This window comes from Euprymna scolopes, chromosome 7 (genome assembly GCF_053919585.1).
Source record: "Euprymna scolopes isolate OS-2025 chromosome 7, ASM5391958v1, whole genome shotgun sequence".
Lineage (NCBI taxonomy): Eukaryota > Metazoa > Mollusca > Cephalopoda > Sepiida > Sepiolidae > Euprymna > Euprymna scolopes.
Genome location: NC_136488.1, coordinates 123888074 through 123912245, shown reverse-complemented (window position 1 = coordinate 123912245; position 24172 = coordinate 123888074). Strand labels below are relative to the sequence as shown.

General features: G+C 32.0%; 2 protein-coding genes across 3 annotated transcripts in view; both read right to left on the bottom strand.

Moving 5' to 3' along the window:
- Positions 1 to 24172, bottom strand: part of LOC145279920 (sterol carrier protein 2-like) — a 137129-nt gene that overhangs the window by 40403 nt on the left and 72554 nt on the right. For both annotated transcript variants that reach the window (XM_080131487.1, XM_080131486.1), the window contains exons 5-10: positions 21549 to 21612; positions 19856 to 19920; positions 13453 to 13579; positions 12986 to 13049; positions 9314 to 9400; positions 6451 to 6601 (exon numbers count right to left, since the gene is read on the bottom strand). In XM_080131487.1, the coding sequence (XP_079987613.1) occupies positions 6451 to 6601; positions 9314 to 9400; positions 12986 to 13049; positions 13453 to 13579; positions 19856 to 19920; positions 21549 to 21612 (558 nt within the window). The remainder of the gene's footprint in view (positions 1 to 6450; positions 6602 to 9313; positions 9401 to 12985; positions 13050 to 13452; positions 13580 to 19855; positions 19921 to 21548; positions 21613 to 24172) is intronic.
- Positions 3946 to 5140, bottom strand: LOC145279921 (male abnormal protein mab-31-like). The gene has a single exon (XM_080131488.1). The coding sequence runs from the start codon at positions 5025 to 5027 to the stop codon at positions 4059 to 4061; it is 969 nt and encodes a 322-aa protein (XP_079987614.1). The 5' UTR covers positions 5028 to 5140; the 3' UTR covers positions 3946 to 4058.

Here is a 24172-nt window from a genome sequence, read left to right as displayed (position 1 = left end):
GGATATAAGTAATAATCAGGCTTCTGAAGGTTAAAGGTTCAGTTCTTACTACGGGTGGAACTAAGAATATAATTATGAATTACTCAGGATTTCTACTTGGTCATGACTGACAAAACAAGAGCAAGCTACCTCTATGGATTAAATAAAAAGTCCTGCTTGAAATTCCGTACAGATTTCAGAGTTTGACAAGACATACTTGAAAAAGATTTGAGATTACATTGACCAAAATGTAAGAATAACATCCAAGATGAAAAAAGTAGTCAGAATAAATAAAATAATTCAAATCATCCAAACAAAAAAAATAATTATTCACTTATTCATACATCTTTAAATGTATTTCAAAAAGATGGCAATGTTTTATTTCATATGTATATTTAAATTAAATCCTAATATAAAACAAGTGTTATTTTGCAAGTTTTATTAAAGAAAGAAGGAGAAATTAAGTAATTAATATTTTTCTTAATCTACCGAAAATGTTGTTGTTGTTGTTTTTTCTTTTTCATCCAATGTCAGTAGGTGCAGTTGAAAGGTGAGTAAATTCTGCGGAATCTTTCACGCTTTTTCTAATGGCTGGAAATACTTGATGCTTCTCCAAGGCTATCAAAGGTATTTTTTTTTTATTGTGACGCCATCACTACATGGGTTGCCTATCATGGCCTAAGAGAGGCACATCTACCCTCGAGAGAAAGATAGACTGTGCCAGTTTTCCAACCTGGTGTTTTTACCTCACAGTACATACAGTGCCTCACCTTCCCAAATGGTCACCCATCTGGTACTGGTCAGACTCAACGTTGCTTAACTTTAATGATCTGGTGAGAACCGGTGTGTCAATGTGATTGTGCCATATAATCATAAGAATAATCATTAGTAAAAGTCAATGTTTACTTGTGTTTACATTTAACAAGAAAAAAGAAGTTAATAAGAGTAAAAATATACAAACCAAGCTTCTTGATATGGTTATAGTCAGCTAGCGTCTTCCCTGTGTGGCGCTACTGGAACCGGTGATGAGGCAAAACAGTACCTTCACTTTTTTTTTTTGTTATTCAGTATTTCTATTATGAAGCGATTTATTGAAATAAAATATAAAAAAAGGTCATCATTGAAAAGAATACAATAAAAATGTTAAAAATTATAAAAAGATAAAAACAACAGTCTTTATTTACACTTTTAATAACACAATAAGTGCAAATAAAGACTAATTGTGTTATTTTTATTTTTTTATAATTTTGTTAATTTTTGATACCTTCCAATAATGTCCTTTTTTATATTTTATTTCAATAAATTACTTCAAAATGCAAATACTGATTTGGTTGGTTGGTTGTTTTTATATTACGGCATATCAACCCTTTTCGGGTTATTTAATGCCGAATCCAAAGATTTTGAAGAAAAATTTTTTTAATAGAATATATTTGTTGTTTTCACGTCGGTTTCTATTTAACCCATAGTTGGGACCCTAACAGGTACTACCACTCCGGGTCAGTGGACCTGGGAGCAATGGTAATTAAAGGGTGGCTCCACACTCCCCAAAGCCCACAAGCTGGGGCCTCACCACTGGATATAGTTTAAGGTCATATCCAGGACCCCCATTGAGGGACTTTTACCCTCTGCAGGGGGGCAGTCGGCGTATTCTAATGCCCCACCGACATGGCTAGCAAATACTGAATAAAAAAAAAAAATAAAAAAAAGCGAAGGTACTGTTTTGCCTCTTCATCAGTTTCGGTAGCACCATACAGAAAATTAGGAAAGACGCTAGCTGATTATAACCTTTAATATTTCTAATATAAGAATGACTTCTTGCAAGACAACAGTGTTTATTGTATAAGAGCTGATTTTAAGAGCTAGCTTTTTAATTTGAGATCTAAGTACATATTTTTAACTGAAATACTGTTTTATTTCATATGTATATTTTAAAAAGCTTGATTTTTAAAATATTGGATAAAAAAAAGTATTACTTTTGTAAAGGAAAAAGAAAGAACCAAGTAAACATGCTTAAAAGTCTACCAAGCACACTTATTAGTATGTATATAAACATTTAAACGACTACATGTGAATGTCTTATGATAAAGGAAGGCAATTGAAATAGGTTTACTGTGAGAAATTTCAAGTGTGTAAACCAAGGCTCTTTTATGAGATTTAATAAAAGCAATAGAGTATTTTATTTTTTTTTTACAAACAAATTTTTTTGTGTTGTGATGATATGAAACTGCGGCACTAGCCCTAAATTGGGTTTGACCAGCCTTTTTTTTTTTTTACACGGTGGTCACCACTTATCAAGGCCCGGAAACCACTCAGGGATAAGGGTTATTGCAAATACAGTACGTTAGTGTGGAGATTTGATGAAGTGTTTACTTAAGGGGGTGGTTCATTAGGAATTTGTTAACGTTGGACTTGAAGACATCCAAGTTGTAGTCAGGTGGGAAGCAGGCAGATGGAACAGAGTTCCACAGGCGTGCAGTTCTAAGAAAGAAGCTTTGTTCATGGAATCAACGTTTTGATTTAGGCACAGATAAAGAGTGGAGGAAATTTTTCACAGTGGATTCAGCTAGACGGGTATTTTTCATGAAAGATTGGCGAGGGGGAACCAGAGATTGGAATTCAGACGAGCACCTGCCATGGGAATAACGATAAAACAAGGATAGGCTCGCAACGTCTCTTCTGTGGGAGAGAGGTTGCAGGGTAGAGAAAAGGGCATCCCCCACTAAGCCACGAAGTCTATTTTGTACTCTGTCAAGGCAGGATAGGCTGTTTTTAGCAGCTCCTGCCTAGATATGGCAGCAGTATTCCATCCTTGGACGTACTTGGCTTTTATATAGATAGAGAATTGCATCCGTAGTGAGATATCTTCTGGAGCGGTAGAAGGATCCCACCATCTTTCCAGCGACCTTGGCAACCGACTTGATGCACGTGTTCCATTTCAGATCAGGAGTAAAGGACAAACCCAGAAGCTTGTCAAAACACGGGGCTTCTCCTAGACGAGAGTCATCCATTTCAATCAATGCCAGATGGGAATCAGAGCGTTGATGATGTAAAGATAGGAGTTTGGTTTTAGATGCATTAAAGAAAGAAGTTTCAATAGAGTATGAAATTCACAAGCGGTCCCATTTGCTTGTATATCCCCGTTATGGGAGATGACAATGTCCCCCTACATACAGCGCATGGTATTCCCAAATCCGTCACCTATCTGGTACTGATCAAGCTCAATATTGCTTAACTTTTGTGATCTAACGAGAACTGGTGTGTCAACGTGATTATGACATATTTATACATGTGATGATATGCAAGTAATATATAAAATGAATAGGTTAATAATTATTTTGAAAAAAGATGTAATTCTTTATATTAAAGCTGGCATAGGCAGTAAAATGTTATTGATTTCTTAAATGGTCAATGCTATAAATGGAAAATGCTCCAGGCTAACAGCATTCATAGCTAGTCCAAGTAATATTAAAAAGGAGCTGAAGCAAACCAAATTATGTTCATGCCAATAAAATTGTGGACGAAAAAAAAAAGAAAGGCTAGTCAAAAGGAAGTATTCATTTGTCAAATGCATTGCTATTTAGGTTTAAAATTGAAAATCAGACTGAGGTACTTGTGCATTTAGCGAACCAGACGTAACTCAGAAGTCGCTCGGATTTGTCCGGCGCATGACGTCAACAGCCGGATAAAACCGAGCGATGCCGATTAAATAAAAACAACGCTACAACAAAATAACTGTACAATGAAATTGTAAAATGTAGAAACATAAATGTAAATAAATAAAAAGCAAAAACCTACCGTTCATTTACGTTTTTTTATTAATAATTTAATTATTATTATTTATTTTTTTTTTTGAAATTGTTTTCTGTTATAAATAAAATTAAATAAATAAACAAGTTTTTTTAATAATAGGAAACTTTTTTCGTCTGAAATGTTTGGGTTTTTTTTCTCAATGTTTAACGTAAAAAAAAAAAAAAATATTGTCATTTTTTCCCCCCAGAAACAAGGACTTTTTTTTTTTTTTTTTACCGGAATCTCTGCGAGATATATACAGTTTTTTTTTTTTTTTTTTTTTTTATTTCTCAGGAGGATATGTTTTCCTCAGACTTTTGAAGGGCTTCAGACGACAAAGTAGACGGAGAAGAGGTAGCGATTGTGATAGGAAGCTCCTCCTTACCAACCGGGTAGCTTTCGGCTATATGGGTTAATATGGAGTCAAAAGGCTGCCTACCAAACTTTTTCCTCCACATAAACTCAATAAGATATGTCTCCAAAAGTTCCCGGTTGGTACCGCATTCGCGTTTATTTCCTTGCTTGGCTTCCTTCCACATCCGCTCCACATGATTTGTGGTTGCCTGTGTTACGGGATCGACAAAATTCAAGCTGTGGTTCACCGTCAAATGGTGATACCCATCTCCTCCCACTTTGCTATAAGCCCTCCAACAGTCTGATACGACCGTCGTCCCCGGCAAAACGTATTTTTTTATTAGTGGAAGGAGGGTTTCGGCGTTCCTATTTGGTACAGTGGCCAAGAAACCCTCCTTTTCGGCGGGGTCGTATCCACCGAAGACCCAGACCGGTGTCAGAAGTCTGCCGACGTTGTGTTTCCTACGATTAAATACAGACTCGTCGATTTCTACCATATGGCCTGGGCCTCCAATCTGCCGGGGATTCCTGAGAAAATAGTCCCTGCATATATCACGCAGGAAATTTTTCCAATCCACAATTGTGTGGCGAGAACGTAGCCCACATTCGCGATGAAGGTTTTTGGTCGAGGCCATCTCGAAAGCCCATAAGTATATTACTTTTAGGATGCATGAGATGGTCAGTCGCGAATATGAGAAGAAGGTCCCATTCTTGATGGAGGTCCAACAGCGGCAACTACTACACCTCCAACCGTAACCGTCGGAAAGGCTTGCTCTCTTTGCAAGTAAACAATCCTGGCCGCAATGTAAACATCTTTTCTCTTCTGCCACCAATTTTCGTTTCTGGCAAAAGTTTAGGGTAGCCTCGGGGGTCTGTAGCTGGTCCGCAAGGTTAGTAATATTCATTTTTTATTTCGTCTGTTATCTTTTTAAAACTCTCCTCGATTAAGCGTTTCTTGATTTGTTACAGTCTTCCAATTGATAGCAGTTATCTCGTCTGCTTAATCGGCAACACTCGGTTATATACGGCTATTGACGTCATGCGCCGGACAAAGCCGAGCGCTTGCTTAGTTACGTCTGGTTCGCTAAATGCACAAGTACCCAGACTGACAATTTCATAATGTCACTTCATGTATTTCTTATTTTAATCAAAATTAATGTTTCAACTTTTAATAAAAAAAAAAACAAAACAAAAAACACAGACAAATATTTATATTTTCATAGAATATAATAGGAACATTTGGCATTATTGTCAGTAATGGAATTGGCAATTGGAATTTAAACATACAGCATTGACTGGAGGATTACACATGATCAAAATATGGAAGTTTTCCTGGCAGATTTTTATTCCAGCTGATCACCATAGAGATAAATCGGATGACTGACCCTGCCATACAAGAATTCCTCGACCACCTGGGTCTATTAATGATGCTTCCCACCAGAGACCATCGTGAATTGGAATGACTATGAGTGCCTCTCTATCACTATTATTCAAGAGAATGCCTTGAGCCTGCTCTTAGCCTTCCAAGCCAGATGAACATCTGATGAAAGTTCCTGGTGTTCCTAATATAGACTTTTGAAATTTGGCAGTTGAAGATTTTCATAAACTTTTAAATTGAAATCTGATATTGATATTTTATTAAATGTTAATTATGTACTTATTGAATAAACTATTACATTATTTATTAAATTATCAAAGAAAGAGTTAATTTTTTTCAATAAACATTGAGGAATAGAACATTTTAATGAATAACATACAAGGTATTTAGGATACATTTGAAACATTTTGGAAAGGAAAAAAACGTCAGATCTTGGCCAATAATCAATACATTCTCAAAATTCAATGTGCATCTCTTAGAGGATACTTTATCGACTACAGTTATATCGAAGAAGCCATTCTGTGCCTTCAACAGTTTGAGGCAGAATCTGAATCTGGAGCATGTAGTCTTCACAGTGTTCTTCAAGAAATGCCTGAACACCAGGCTGATCCTGGCAATCAGCTAGCTCATCCTCGGTGCTGCAGATGGTGCAATTAGTGAGTTTCTCAAATGTGCCTTACACATAATAATCCATGAGGTTGTGATCAGGAGAGTTGGGTGAGGGGAATAAAAAAGGAAGAGGAAAAATATTAGAGAAAAGGTTACAGATTAGTAGGAAAAAGTGGGAATATTGCAGTAAAAGCAAATAATTTGATCTTTCACATTTTCATTTTTTTTTACAAACAAAAACAAAGTAAATTATTTACTTTCAGTTCATTTAGTTCAAAGCTTCAAGCGAGAAACTTTGTTCAGGAACCCTGTAATTCTGAAAGACCAAAGTTAGTACATACCAGTTTAATGCAGCTATTGTCTTGAAAAGTCGAAGGTAAGTCAGTTGCCATTTCAATTCCAAGAATCTCTACCGCTTGTGACTGAAGACTGTATTTGTTAACAAAATCTTCACTGGCCAGCACTGCTGCAGCACTCCCATCGGAAGTCGGACTGAAAAAAAAAAACAAATAAATAAAAATAAAATCACACAAGTTTGTCTGTTTTATGGCAACTCAACCTTATTTAATGTTAAAACAAAATATATCAATTGCAAGGCACGTGCTCAACCCAAGCTTTAAAAAAAATGCATTTTCCCTTTCGTTCTCTATGTACCTAAAATCAAAGAGAATTTCCATGGACTTTCTATTACCGCAGAATTACTTTCCTACAGACTACAACATGACCATCTTTGAATGTCAACAAATACTTGCCATAAACCAAAGTAATCAAATTTTGCTCATTTGATTCTAGCATTTTTTTTAATCATTTAACTGTCAATCTATCCAACTCATTAACCTGTATCCTCGATTGGCTTTTAACTTTGATAATTAGTGACTCATTAATAAATTAGAAACAAAAATAAATTCATTAAACACAAATTGATATTTTATTTATAGCTGTAGTAATTGCAAATTTTATAGGTTTTCCAAATGGTAAACATAACATCTCTATATATTTTATGAGAAGCCCATATAAAAAGGGTCTGCAAGGTTTATAAAACGGTTATGTGTGAGGTTGCTTCACATGATTATGTGTCATAGAACGAATATCTTCATTGAATATGTCACAGTCACATTACATAAGACTGAAAAGGAACTGCAGGCTTGTTCACAAATGAAAACACAAAAAGCATTTCTTGTTGCTTACTTTTCTTGTTGGTATAATGTTAATGTTATCTTAAGTTTATATTGTATGTATTCGTTATGGAATGAAGTTCTCTGAAAAAGAATTTCACTTAATTTCATCAAGTAGTTTTTTTTTTACAGCGAAAAAACAATTTGTTATGATATCAAGCAAAAGGTTTGATTTTATGGAAGAAAAACTAGTAATAAAGATGGGGAGGGAGTGTCGACGCTTTAACTGGAGTTATCTCCCTGTGGTGTGTTTCTAAAAATCCAAACAGAAATTAAAAAATGTCTACCTTCAACGTGCTGTCATAAAAACGTGTTGCTGTAAAAAAACAAAACAAAAACTACTCGATCAAATTAAGTGAAATTTTTTTTTTTAGTTCTTCAGTTCAAAAAAGATACGTACAAATATAACCTTTTCTCAATATTTTCATTTTTTAATGTCTTGATTAAACTGTACAAGTACCAAAAAATCATAAGCAGACAAATAATCTTCTTTGTGTGTCGAGAGTTAATATCATTAACAAATGAAAAGAAAAAATCATCTTAAAGATTGTAATAGAAAATTAAACAAATGACACTCATAATATTATCAAATGTTTGTAAAGAAAATAACAACCGACAAGAACAAAACAAAAATAGATAACAAAATGAAGTATAAGTATTATTATTTATATCAACAGTAAAAACTGATTCATAAATCATAAATACAAAATCCAATTGGCTTGCACATAAGCATTTTTATTTAAATCTAAATGTAGAGGATTCATATTAAAAAAAAAATTAATTGAAGACAAACTGTTTGTTTATAGCAGAGTATTAGTGTATCAATAAAAATAGATTTGACAGGATCTGAATTTGGTTTTCTGAGACTCCAGATTTTTTTAAATTAGATGATTTTTTTTTTTGTGCTTGTGCAGTATACCAGGTTTTTGAACAAACGTATTTCAAATAAAAAAAAAAAAAAAATACTATTACATACTTACATTTTATGCCAAAATTAGTATAACTTCAAAAAATTACGTAAAATTACAGGTAAAAATAGAATTTATCAAATTATCGAGTTTTAACATGTTTTAATGTGAAAGAGTTGTGCAACCAATTCTGTATGACAAACAGATTTATCTCCCTTGTTTTCTTTGAAATCCACCATTGAAAAAAAGAAAAGAAAACGTCCGACTGTTCGTCTCTACAATGTTTTCTGAAAAACAGATTTAGCACAGCTTCTACTGGATCACTTTTTGTTATCTTTTTTTTTCTTTCAAATGCGATCTCAGTAAATAAATGGTTCTTTAGAAGGAGCTGTCAGATTTAATTTTAATTCCAAGTAGTAGGGTTATCTGGATTCATCTGGGGTCTTAGCATCCATGACAGAGAAAATTAAAGTTAAACTAAATAATCTGTTTAATATTTTAATATTCAATGCCTGGAAAAAATACTGCTTCTAGCCCTTAACACTATATTTCGTCTTTTCTTTCTATTTTTTTTTTTTTTTTTTTTTTTTGTAATAGCTTAAATACATTTTATTTCACATCAAGTTTATATAGTAAGGGAGATAATTCTGTTCTGAAAAGCAAAATTATCTCCCATAACAATAATTTGTCTAATAATTAGGGTTGGAATGATTAGTCGAAATTGGAAAAATTAGAACTTTTGGAATCAGAAAAAGTTGAGCATTATCTCTGATTCCCAAGACAATGAATGTTAAAAAAATTTTAACTAAATTTTCCATTGCTGGTACTAATGATAAAATGATAAATATTTACTGCTTTTAACCTAGAAGTAATTTTATTTTTTAATCTCCATATAGGAATACTAGGGGAATTTTTTTTTGTTGAACAGAAGTGAATTAGAATTCATTTATTGCAAACAATATGATAGAAAACAACAATAAAAATAAACATTGGTTAGGTTGAATAAAGTATCAATTTTATTAGATAAACATATACAGAAAGTGTTAGCATGTTAGACACTCAGGTAGCGTGTTTATCAACCATGGGAATTTCTAACTTTTAAAAATGTTTATTAGACTTACCAACATTGAAGTTTGGTCATTGGCTCGTGAATCTGCTTGGCATTGAGGATTTCTTCAAAACTATATTCCTTTTGAAATTGGGCATATCTGAAGCAAAATACAAAGACATTTATTCAAAAATAGCTGTATCAATTTGGTGTTACTCAGGAGTCATTTTATTTCCATATTTGTTAGGTTGTTTTTTGTTTTTTTTGTAAAATTGCATATACACTTTTTTTCTTTAACTATTAGATTTATAAATTATTGGAAGAATAAATAACAAATTCCTGCAAACAGGACAGTTTTGCAACACTTTTATGTCTTTCTAAGATATTAAACCTTATGTCTAGAATCCTCATTTTAATTTTTATCAAAATTCATTAGATAATTTTCATTCTAGAAAATATCTAAAATTTAAGATTTAAGCTTAAGGAGTCTTCAGAAGAAATTAAAATTCAGAGAATCTTGTTTAATTGTTGTTTAATGACTATGAATTAAATTCAATTCAAATCAGATATATTTTTAATTTAAATGTAACGTTGCAATTATATCTTTAGACTCCTTAAAAATATTTAAAAAAAACAAAAAAAAAACTATAATTTTATTTGTTCAACGTCTAATATTTAGTGTTAAATTTTCTTAAGAAAATAATATCTTATTAATAAAAATTCACTGTTTAGAAGCATGGTGAAAATGAAATTCCAAACATGATGGTTAAAAGATCCGACTTGTGCAGTATTTTTATTTTTTAAATAAATAAATAAAGTATTGTCTAACCCTTCCTGATGAAGGCTTTGATATAAGCTGAAAATTAGAAATTTTAAATAAATAAATATTTATTTAAAAAATAAAAATACTGCACGAGTGTGATCTTTTAACTGTCATGTTTTAAGAATATTATTAATCGATGTCTAAGGACTACGGATCCAATCTGATACATTTGAATTTTAAAATGGGAGGTTGCGTTCATATGCCTCATAAAAATTATGCCTTATTCCAATTTTGATCAAAATCCATTACATGATTTTGATTCTAGAAAATAACTAAAACTCAAGGAGTCTTAAGAAACTGAAATTCATAGAATCTTCCTGTAATGATTATAAATCAAATTTAATGCAATAAATCTGAATTTTCAAATGGAAGGATGTGTCCATATTATGCTCCATAAAAAACTTAAAATATTCTCAAGAAACTAAAATCTGAAGCATATTTATTAATTATAAAATAATACTTATTGTTAAAATTCATCAAAATAGGAGTTATCTGAATTTTCACAAAGGAGTTTCACACTCTTTATTCCTTTACATGAAACTAAATTAAAATAAGTATAGCAGACAGGAGTTCCATAATTCATAATGATCAGTTAATTAGTTTAGGAGTGTATCTTGTACATAGAACTATATGAACAAATACACATACCTAACTTTATATAGATAGAAATAAGACGCGAAGAGCCACAAGTAACGAATCAACAAGCACTTCAATAATCATGTACACAAATTTATTTTTATGAGTAAAGAAATGGAAGCTTAATTTTAATAATAACTGACAATAGTAAAGAAAGGAAAGAATAATCATGTATGCACATTTAATCTTAATAACTGATAATAAAAAAAAATAAAGGAAGAATTTATTTCACTTTTAATAGACACAAAAATATATTCCCCTGTTCTTAATATTTTTGTGAATAAAATAGGAATTAATATATAATACACAAGTGCTTTATTTCCAGATTCAGGAGACAGAATGAATTAGATTATTTTTTATTACTATTTTTATTACTATATATATATACATACTATTTATTTACATATTTTTTATTATATTTTTATTACTTATTTTGCATATTTAAAAAAAGAAAGAAGTTAACTTTATTCGCGTATTTGTTCTTTAAAATGATTTTTTTAATAAGTTTTACCTCAATCAGTTTTTACAGTAAGTGCATGTGACAACAAAAAAAAAATTGTTTTTGATAACAATAAATTATGACTTTGAGGAATTTTGCTGATAGCGAATCAATATTTTCTTAATCTAAGTCATGGGAAACACAAGAGATGTTAGGTTATACTTTTTAAACATCAAATATATGAGGGATGTTCAAAAATGCTTCCTATTTTTTTTTTTCCATTCAAATGATCAGACAGGATTGCAAATTACATTGTTATAGTTAAACTTAATTCATGGCCTAAAAGTTTCATCTCGTTGTTGCAGATATTGACGGTGTGAGACTAAAAAAATAACCCCTGTCATGGACGTGCATCAGAAGCAAAGATGCATATTTTTTTTTTTTTTACATAGGCATCACCACTTATCAAGGCCCAGAGGCCACTCGAGGATAAGGGTTAAAGAGTGTACAGTAGTCAATTGGACACTATAGTAATTGTTAGTAATGGAAATTCGGTGAATTTGTTAACTTAAGTGGAATGGCTCATCAAGAACTTGTTTACGTTGGACTTGAAGACAACCATACTGTAGTCTCAGCTGGAAAGCAGGCAAACGGAAGACAGTTCCACAGGTGTGCAGTTCTAAGAAAGAAACTTTGATCATGGAATCTACGTTTAGGTTCAGGCATAGATAAAGAATGGAGGAAATTATTGATAGTGTTTTCAGCTAGACGAGGATTTCTTGTGAAAGTTTGGCGAGGGGGGACTATAGATTGGAACTCAGATGAGGACTTGCTATGAAAATAATGATAACGTAGAGATAGACTCGCAACATCTTTTCTGTGAGAAAGAGGTTGGAGGGAAGAGAAAAGGGCATCCCCTACATTGAGAATTGTGGTGACTATGTAGAAAAATAAATTCTGGTAGCACTCCCATATGCATAGCTCTTCAACTTTTTGAGTTAAAAAAAAAAAAATTTTTAATAGGAGACTTTACTTTTGGAACAACTCTTGTACAATCAATCTTCTATGTCTAAAAGGTAAGAAACTACGGTTATAGTCAGCTAATGTACTTCCGGCATAGCGATACCTGAAAGTGGTGACATGACAAATCAGTTCCTTCACTTCCATTGTTCTTCAGTATTTCTATTGTGAAGCGATTTATTAAATAAAATATAAGAAAAGGACATTATTGAAAAATATACAATAAAAATTAACAAAATTATAAAAAGATAAAAATAACACAATTAGTTTTTACTTGCACTTTTAATAACAAAATTAAACGTTTTTATTTTATTTTAAATTTTATAAGAAATCTTTTATGAAATTATAAAAATAAGTTTGTTTTTAATTTTAAAAATAAAAAGTTTTACTTGAAATTGTATAATAAATATATGTTTATGAAAGTATAAAAACGAAATTATTGAAATCAAAATAAATAAAATTATTGAAATCAAAATAACAAAATTTCAGACATCAAATAGAAAAATAAAAAACGTCTTCAATACATAATATCCCAAAATAGTTGACTTTGATCCTGCACTACCATAGGAATTCTTGCAGATGACTATCGAAAAAGACTAATTTTGTTACTTTTTATCTGTATAATTTTGTTACTTTTTATTGTATCTTTCAATAAATTGCTTCAAGAAAAATAAAAGTAAAGGAACTAATTTGTCTTGTCACCGCTTTTGGTAGCGTTACGCTGAAAGTTAGGAAGTACATTAGCTGACTATAACCAAAACTATAATATTCTCATTAGAAAATGATTTTCATATAAAATTGAATGAAAAGTTTAAATTTTTACTCACGGATTATTAGTGGAATGCTTGTGATTTTTCCAAGCTATTTTAGCAAAATGTCCTTTGTTTGTTCCTGAAAAAAAAAAAAAAAAGGACAAAGCATAGAAGTTTCAAAGTCTGTTGAATTTTATAGTTGGTTGGTTGGTTGTTTTTGTTTTATGGCATATCAACCCTTTTCAGGTTATTTAATGCCAAATCCAGTTATTTTGAAGAAAAGTTTTTTAATACAATATATTTGTTTTTTTCAAGTCAGTTTCTATTTAACCCATAGTTGGAACCCTAACAGATACTTCCATTCTGGGTCAGAGTGGACTGGGAGCAATGGCAATTAAAGGGTGGCTCCACACTCCCCAAAGCCCGCAAGCTTGAGCCTCACCATCGGATATAGTTTAAGGTCATATCTAGGACCAAATTTTATAGAAATTGAAAACAATTTATTCAATATTAGCATGATAGACAGTATTGAAAATTCTTACCATATTTTTTCATGTGCTCCTTTCCAGCATTTCCAAACATTTGGGCTGTGACAGGAGATGGTTCAAATTCATATAGGTTCAGCATGGTGGACACATGTTTGTCCAGTGGGTTAGTACGATCAGAAAACTAGAGATTAGAGAAAAAATAAAAAAATAAAAAAAATAAAAAAAAAATAAAAAATTCTCGGAAAATATATAAAAATGATAATTTTGATGCATTGTGTTCGCTGTGTACTTTATTAGAAAACTAACTTGGGTGGCCGACGTTTCCCGGGTATTTGGAGGTGTGTGTTGAACAAAAAATGGTTAGGCAGGCAGGCTCAAACCCATGACGCGAAGACGGAAAAGAAAGTGGAGGTGTGTGTAAAGGAGTTGGTTGAAAAAAAAAAAAAATGGTACTAGGCAGGCAGGCTCGAACCCATACCGCGAAGGAGGAAAAGAAAGTGAAGAACAAAAATAAAAAAAAAGTGACATTAGTTGTTGCGCCCATTGCCAAATCGGAAGTGACGTAGGTTTAAATTAAGGCTAGACAATCGAAAATACGTAATGATTTTCGAAAATATTGGCGAACAAAAGCGACCCTTGCTTGTAGAAAAGTGCTCAGTTGAGGGTGAAAGAATTAATGTTTTTGGCTAATCTTTTGATTTGTCGTCTAAAGGGTCGAGCTTCAAAACGATACCGATCTTGTGAAAATTCGTCGCCTCTGTTGAAAGTTTTTGCGAGACATACAAACATACATACATACATTTAAACAGACAGGTGAGATTTATATTATAGATAACAAATTTTATTTTGAAAACAGAATTTTATAGGAAGTTGCATGATTTGCCTAATGGATACCATTAGACTATGGAAACTGAAATCCAAATGAATACACCTTTTGTACTCTCATACACCATTTTTTTTGCTTCAAATTTAGAGCTCCCTCCAAAATAAAAATCTCCTTTTAATTACTTAAACTAAGGTAATAAGGTTGGTAGTTAAACATAAAATACGTTGATCAGTTGTATAGCCACACTGATGAGGCTAAACCAGCTTGTCTGTGGATACATAAATATTTAATTATTAAAAGGGAGAGCACTGTGTAGGAATAATTGTTTCATTGGTTAATATACAATTTAATAGTACTGAGGAAATGCAGTATTTACATTTCTCATTCTCATAGCTGGTCAGATGGGTGCAGTTATATATGTCACATTACAAGACTTGAGGTCTAAGATTATCATGTGATTATCCAATTAGCTGTATACCTACACCGATTAGTCTTAAAGTCAAACAAGACGGTCTGCGAGTATAAAAATATGAAATCATTAAAGTTATAACATACACATGTTTAATTTTTTAACCACGTTTAATACAGGAAACAAAAACTCATGCTCATTGAAAAATTCTTTTATTGTTCATTAGAGTAAACAATTGTTTTGGCTCATATATCTATAAAAGTGAAAATGTCTGTGTGTGTACATTTCCCTACCAAACTACTCTGTCAATTTTCAGTCTACAGACTCGAGATTTGACATAATGTATATTGAGATTTGAGAAAATCTTTTTAATCTGTTTTCGGCCGAAAATTTGTCTGTCAAGGAGTCAAAGTTCAACGATTTGACCTTTGAAAACTCTACCAAACTCCTCTGCCAATTTTGGATCTAAACACTTGAAATTTTAGATGTAGGTTACTTGGACATGGATCAAACTTTTAATTTGATTAGAGCCCAAAACAATAAATGTTAAGGGATCCAAGTTTTAAAAAAAATTGACCTCTGTGGTCTCTACCAAATTACTCAGCAAATTTTTGGTTTAAATATTTGAAATTTTACATAAAGTATATTCAGACATGGGGCAAGCTTTTTAATTGGTTTTTGGCCGAAAATTTGGCTATCAAGGGGTCAAAGTTCAAAAGATTTGACCATTGCGGTCTCTAGCAAACTATTCAACCAATTTTGTGTCTAAACATTTGAAATTTTACATAAAGGGTATTCAGACATGCAGCAAGTTTTTTTTAAATCAGTTTTTGGGCGAAAATTTGGCTGCCTAGAGATCAAAGTTGAAAGAGTTGACCTTTACAGACTCTACTAAACTCCTCCACCAATTCTAGGTCTAAACACTTGAAATTTTAGATGTAGGTTACCTGGACATGAGTCAAACTTTTTAATACATATATACATATGCACATAAAGTTATGAACAGTACATAGGGGCCCAAGCAAAGCCAGGCTGAACTGCTAATATATATATATATCACCATATGCATTTTTGTACACATATATGTATATTAGAAATTCTTGAGAGAGAGACATATTGATAGAATACAATAATCAGCTGTTTTGTTTTCTACAACTCTGTATGACTAGACGTAGCAAACATCAATGTCAAGACTTGAAACTTGAATGCAGAGTTGCATTCAAATGTGGTCGGTGATCAAGGTTAATAGAATGATAGTGTAGAGAAAAGGATTTCCAATAGCTACCAGATGAACTTCACTTACTTTAACGACAATTCTGAATTTTTGTTGATAATTAGTTACTAAATTCAAGAAGCAATAATATATTTACTAGCAGGACCTGTGGAAATTCCACAGGGGACTCATTTATATGTAATATATTGATGTTGGCATTCTGTAGATGTTCAGTGTAAATAGAGATGCTCTGATATTATTGTAGCTTTTTTGTTAAAACTGCAAAAGTATTTATCTAAGCGAACACGAACACCCGGCAAAGCCCGGTCGTAAAGTACGCTTAAATATATTTTAATTCTTGCAGATTTTGCATATATTATTATAGATTAAATGTTCTATCGATTTTTATATATTATAAAGTTGTGATTTAAAAAAAATATATATATATATCCATATGACTTGAGTGCATTAGATGGAATCAGAACCGAAATAAAAACTTATGAAAATATATATATATATATGTATAACTTGAGTTCCTTCAACCATAATCGAAACCGAAACCAAAACTCTTGGTAAAATTATTTATGACAAGAAATAGAAGAACATAATAATTAAACGACACAGAAAAGAACACACACTATCATATTAATATATAAATCAGTTACAAGCAAGGAAACCTGACATTGCTCGAGATTGAATTAGGATCAACGAATCTTTCATACTGCCAATACTTTTATTGTCATCGAAATCGGTAAATTTGCCCATTTTTCAATCAATTCAATTGATTTATTTCTATAGTATGAAACTCACCACAACGTATCAAGAGGAAACTCCACATGCCTCCCTGCAGTAACAATAGATTGAACTGTAGAGTGAAATGTTATGACCCTTTAGGCTGTGATCATAGCGTAGTATCTGTTAACTGTGGCAAGTGGGGTCAAAGGTCAAAACATTATTATTATCGTTATTGTATTCTTATTAATTGATTTGAACGACGGATGGTCGCTGGATCAGTTATTATGATTAGAAGAATAAACAATTAAATTGCGAAAGAAATGATTGACGTGTGAATCGCAAAATGAATGTGAAAATAGAAAATATATATAAACATTATTTTGGGGTTTTGAATAAACAAATAACTAGTTGTGGATTAGATTGGTATGAGACACATAATTAGGTGACGTAAGAGAACATGTGATATAGTTAGTTTTGGAGAGATTGAGTTAAGGATTGACCACCAGAGCGGACAGACGTCTAGACAGGGGTGGACAGACAGCTAGGGAGCGAGCTGTATGAAGAGAAAATGTAGACTAACTGCAGATCCTGTGAAAACCATTTGAGACAACTGTAATAAATTTATATTACAAAAATATAAAGAGTTGTTTTAATGGTTTCACAAATAAGAACAGATGTCTCAATTATATGGTGCTGATCGCTTCATGGTTTGTCATGGAGCAGCGGGAAGATACAGAAGAACTCTTCAAGAAAAAGGTATGAAACATATATTATTCTTCTTATATATGAACTGTAAAAATACCCCGTGTGATAAGTCTGATACAACATGATTCAGCTTACATGTCAATATCATGTGCTCACACAACATACATACGATTTATACGTTTATTATTTGTCTGTTAAAAGAACAATATCTTACATCCACTAGATAACACATGACACGTTTTAATATATCATCTCCACCAATATAAACCAATATACAGCAAGAGAACCTACAGTTGATTTTTAAAATTATTTTATATAATGGCTTGAATTAAAGTTTAAAGTGAAAAACTTAAGTATCATGATTTAATGGTGCTCTAAACAGAAACATTCATTTTGTACATGTTCCTGTCTTATCAAAGAACCTTATTGTTGATTTTATACATGGGGCCCCTTCTGCTTATGTGGTGATAAAACTTCTAAAATGCACTTGTGATGTTAGACTGTATCAAAGTGTTAACTTTGGTCCAAATCGTACTATTCCTTCTTTAGTTGAATTTTTTTCAATTATCGATTTTTGATACTTATTGGGGGCATTCCGATACACAACCTATCTAAGAACACTCCCAGACACATAAACTACATTTGTGTGAAATCTCAAAAAAGTATCAGCCCAGCTGTTTTAGAGACCATAGGGAACTCTCTCTCTCACACACACTCACACAAATAGCAGCATACATATAAAAATAGTTTGCTATTCATATGTTCTTATGGACACATTAAGCATGAAAGATTAAAGTACTTTATATGAAAGGATAAACTTTACTTACTTTAGTGACATTTTTATTTTTTAGAATATTTATTTTCTTTTATTATTAACTAGTGAGAGCTGTAAAAATTCCATGGTGGACTCTTTCATATATTAAAAATATACTGTTGTTGGCATTGTGTAGATGTTCAGCATAAATATGCACATGCTGATATTATTGTATCTATTTACAATGCCTCCCCACGGGACAGAGTTAGACACCAGTGCTTGTAGTTCGTCAGAGCATTCAATATTAAAATACTTGTAGACCAGGCAGAGGGACGCAACATTTTGTCAATGGGAGAGAGACTGAAGCTTAGATGATAGTTCAGGACCTATCAGGTTTGCAACTCTCTTTTGACCCCTGTCTGGAAGCGAGAGACTAGTAGCAGATGCACCAGTCTAAATGTGACAACAATACTCCATACATGGGTGAATAGTGTTCCTCAAAGAACCGTGCTGAGTCCTATTCTTTTTCTACTTTGTATAAATGACATACCAGAAGTGATTGATGGAAATGTGCTCCTATTTGCTGATAACAATGACTTGTAGAAGTAAAATTGAGTCTAACCTTCAATGTGCTTGGAAATGGTCCACTGAATGGGACAGATCTTAATATCAATAGATGATACCATATTGCAGTGGGCTCTCATTCCGATTCAGCTTTCAGTGATGAGACTGGATGATGCTCAAGGAGATGAACTCATCCTTCCAGCATTCAGGAAGGAGCATTCTTTTTCTTGTACTGACTCTTAAAATATTTCTCCATCTTTATGTTTCCCTCATCAGACCGCTGTTAGAGTATGGTATCCTCTGCTTCATATCTAATGCATGATATCCAGTATCTTGAGAGAATTCAAACACTGGATTCTCAAATTGTGCAGCGTCTATCAGATCTGCCCTATGAAAACCGACCCAAAAGGGTTAACTTTTTTTTCACTTGAGCACTGAGAATTACTCTGTGATCTCATTTTGACCTAGAATCTTCTCAATGGGCACCATGACATATTCACACCAGCACCAGAAAGAGGTCTACACAGACACTACAAAAGATAATTTCACTGTCAATTTTGATTGAACTAAAGGAGGGACACTCTCAATTAGGATGCAGGAACTTTGATTAGACTTTCAAGTGACTTAATAAATGCACTAACAATGCAATAATTCAATCTGGGCTACTGTATCCTCTTCTTCTGTGTAAATTTCTACAACCTTTACCCTACATTGCAATTGAAGTATGCTGGTTTTATTTTTTGCCAAATAAATTGAATTGGAAGTTTTAAAAAAATGTAAAATTTTAGTTCTATCTACGAATGGAACAAAGAAAAGTAAATGAAAATGTTTCACATTAAAATTAATTCTCTTTTAGAAACGATTTATTTAAATTCCTGTTATACAGGGTGGGCCAAAATAAGGGTCCTATATATATATATGATTATATTTAAAGATAGGACCCTTATTTTGGCCCACCCTGTACTTAAAAAAAAAAAAAAAAAATTTTGCACATGCAGTCGTGTTTTTTTTCTTTTATTATCTCTGGTACACCACTCATAATCATGAAATACACCATTGTTAGTATATGCGTTGTAGGCTAGCCAGGCTGTCATAGATCACTTTTACTCCCCCTCCCAGGTTTTTAGGAAGATAGGCCACTGGATCATAAATGTATATCCAACGTGCAAAAATGTCTAACAATGGCGGAGGATGCAATTGTAGGTGCAATAACGAGGAAAAAAAAAAGAAAAAAGAAAACGTATTACTTACGGCTAACTTAAGTGAACCCGATGACATTTTCTCAAAACCAAGTGCAAGTACACATTCAGCAAGACCTAAAAAAAATACATCCAAAATAAAAATCAAAATAGATTAATAGTTTGTATTATTTGGGTTGTTCAGACTACTGTTCTCATCTTGGTTGTTATTCTCACAATGTTTCGGTCGACCTTCTTCACTTTTCGGGGGTAGATGCTATTATTTTTTATTTTTATAAAAACGTGATTGCGTAATGATTTAAGTATAATTATCGTGTTGCTTATCTGCGGAATTATAACTTTGCCAATTCCGTAATGGTTATGATTACTGAATTATTTAAATAAACAGCCAATTCCGTAATGGTTATGATTACTGAATTATTTAAATAAACAGCCAACTTTTAATTGAATAAGAATCTAAAATAAAAAATTTTTTCAGCCAATCTAAAGCACAGAAAATAAACACCTACATAATATTTTAAAAATAAATGCTGTTTTAATATTTCACACCTATCACTAAGAGCTGATCGGTTTCATACTTAAAGCAAATGCATTAGATCCAATCCTCAGACTCTTTCAGACCTGCCACAAGGGAGCATGAACTAAATCAGCACATGGCATAAAACAAAAAGCTACCACAATGTGGCACAATGAAGCTCCATCTTGTGCCAGACTTGTCATGTACTTGTGTAGAAGTGCACAGTGATGCACTGGTGCAGATATCCAAAATATCGGGTCTGCCAACTCAACAGTTTTACAGGTGATGGGTGCAACCAGAGATTGTTTATGTAATCAGGTGCACAGTGAAAGATCAAACCTGGGTGCTGTCTTCAGAATTAAAAAACAAAATATTTCAGTCGCTTTGTTTTCTTTATGTGTATGCATGTCTCTCTTCATCTCTCTCCCTTTCTTTCGTTCTTCTCTCTTTTCTTATCACTCTCTTTTTAAAGAGACAAAAAATTGTTTTATATAGTTTAAGCTGGAACTCCAAACAGAACAGGTCGCATGCTGGCGAGGCATATGGCAGTTTTGCGCCAGCTGATAACGGACGGTTGAGAATGGACTTTGAAGTTGATTGTTAAAAATAAAATAATTTTATTTTCATAAAAAAGATGTATTATCGCTTATTTGTACAAGCATTCAATTCCAGCAAAGCGGCCACTGCTATCAACAACAACAATAAAACCCTGCCTGTAATGATGTCAAGAAGAGAAGCACCAGCAGATGTAGCCAACGTCAAGTCAACCTAGTGATTCATCTTTGATGTTTCTATCGTTCATGTGCCCATCATATTTAATCCCCTGGAGAGTTGGTTGCCGTTCCTAGGACATAACAACAGTTTCAAGAAATATCAAACCTACAAACCAAGTAACTCTCCACAGGTTTACGACTGATTATTGGATCATACAAGCTTGTGAACTCAGTGATAGCAAACAAAAATGTCAGCACTATACGTCTTACAGACGACATCCGTCTCACTTGAAACATTCTATCAAACATTGAACTCTCAATTAATAAGAACCTGACATGCGAAACTAACCAAGAAAAGACATCACTTTATTTCAGTTATTCTAACTATTAATATGTTGTCAATACAACTTAATAAAATTTTGACAATTGCTTTCATCTCTACAGATTTACCGTGTATGGCACAGGGAAGTTCAATATTTAACACACTGACAACATTGTTTTCAGTTTCAACTTACCTCCTTCAATTAATTGCTTTCCCATCATCAGAGCAGTAGCGCCAGTAGAACAGTTGTTATTTACCTAATAATAAAATTAAAATATATTTTTTTAATGTAAAAATAAATTTCTTAAATAAATTATAATAATAATAAAACGAAGAAAATGTCTTTATTTAACAGATTATATAAAAACAAACAAATGTTATATCTCTACTATTATATAAAAGGAACTTTGTCTGTGTGTCTGAGAGAGAGAGAGAGAAAAAGTTCCTATCGACTCCTGAACGGCTGGGCTGATTTTTTTATAATTTCATGCAAATGTACTTTATGTGCCTTGCAGTGTTCTTAGCAGGGTTTTGTATCAGAACGTTTTCGATAAGTATTGATAATCAATAATAAAAAAAATCCAATGAAAGAAGGAATATGCGATTTTGACTAAAGTTAACACCTTATACAGCCTAACATCACAAGTGCATTTGAGAAGTTTTATTACCACACAAGTAGAAACGCCCAGCATATAAAATCAACAGTAAGTTCTTTGAAACGACAGGGGGTGTTCGAAATGAATGTTTCTGTTCAGAGCATAATGGAACCATGATACTTGACTTTTGCATTTTAAACCGCAATTCAATTTTATAAAATCAACAGTCTGTTCTCTACAGTGCAATATAAACTACAATGTATTGTAGACTAAGTTATTGCAGGGAGACATGTGAAGCTTCCTCCCGGTGACAATTGATTTAATTGAAAAATGGGTAATTTCACCGATTTCAATGACAAGAAAAATATGGGAGAGTTGATCCTCATTCAATCCTGAGCAACGTTGGGTTTCCCTGCTAGTAAGCAATAAAGGTGCATATTCTTGCGGCTATGTGTTTGCAACTGGTTGTCAACTTATACACGGTGAATACTTAAGTTTGTACAAGATAATGTTTCAGAAAGAAGGTGACTTAGTCTTTATCATTTTGTTGTGAAACAAGTACAGAGTGTCCAAAAAGTCACTGAAGTGTTGAAAATCTTTGTCATTTTATCATTAATGATTATTTTTTCTCTATTTCAAATATTTTACAGATAAAATTTTGGAAATTAATTATGGATAAATATAGCATGGAACAACGTGCGCAAGTTGTGAAGTTGTTTTACCAAAATCAGGGATCAATTGTTCTGACTGAAAGAGCTTATCGACGCCATTTTCATGTAAGAAATAGCCCAAGTTACAATTAAAGAAAGAATCTATGTTAACAAACTTCAAACCCTGCAAGAATTGAAGGAAAACATTAGGAACGAAATAAGGGAGTTAAATCGCAATCCAGAGATTCTGCAATCTGTCATAAATAATATTTTGGAAACAGCACAAATATGCGAAGCTGAAAATGGACAACATTTAAAAGACATTATTTTTCATAAATAAAGATTGTTTGAATTTTCCATTTTTTTTTTTAATTTCTCAATGTCTTAGTCAGATTGTGTTAAAATTACAGAAAGATATCAAAAATAAAGAATCTATTTAAGTTCAAAATACTTCAGTGACTTTTTGGACACCCTGTATAAACATACATGAAGTTATTTCATAGTTTTATTAATATAGAAATTAAAGAACTCTAGGTTATAGTCAGCTAACGTACATCCTAACTACTGGCATAGCACTACTGGAAGCGGTGACAAGACAAATCAGTTCTTTCACTTTTATTGTTCTTCAGTATTTCTATTGTGATTTATTAAAATAAAATTACAAGAAAAGGACATTATTGAAAAGTATACAATAAAAATTAACAAAATTATACAGATAAAAAGAACGCAATTGGTTTTTATTTGCACTTTTAATAACAACATTTTTTTAAGTTTTTATTTTATTTGACATTTTATAAGTAATATGTTTATGAAATTATAAAAATAAGTTTTTTTTTTTAATTTAAATTTAAATAATAAATACATGTTTATGAAAGTATGAAAATAAGATTATTGAAATCAAAATAATAAAATTTCAAACATCATTAAAACAAATGTATCCTATGCATAATATTCCCAAAATAGTTTTAAAATATCTTAAAAAGTGTTTTCAATAATTATTAAAAAAAAAAATAAAACTAATTTCAATAATCCTTAATCAAAATAAGATTAAAAAAACTTTTCAATAATTCTTTAAAAAAAAAAAAACTAATTTCAATAATCTTTAATCAAAATAAGATTTAAAAAACTTTTCAATGATTATTTAAAAAAAAAAAAAAAAAGCAGGTCAGAAAAACGTAATGAAAAAAAGAGTACATGTGCAGGAGAGATATAGGCATGAGAGAAAAAAGCGAAGGAACTGATTTACCTTGTCACCGCTTCCAGTAGTGCTATACCGGTAGTTAGAATGTACGTTACCTAACTATAATTGAACCCAGTTTCAAAATTGCATATCATCTGTCTGGTGACAACAGTAGCAAAAACAAGGATGTCAGTAAAAACACTAGAATTTAACTCGTGCCCCTCTCCTATTTTTTTACCTCAATAAAGCAAAATGTACTTAAACTGTTCAGTCAATCAATCCTAAAAAATATTTGTCTATATTTTTAAAATCCAAAATTTTATTACCGATTGATTTCAGCAAGTTTTATATTTAATCGAAGCAGCAGTTTTTGTTTATGAAGATCAGGAAT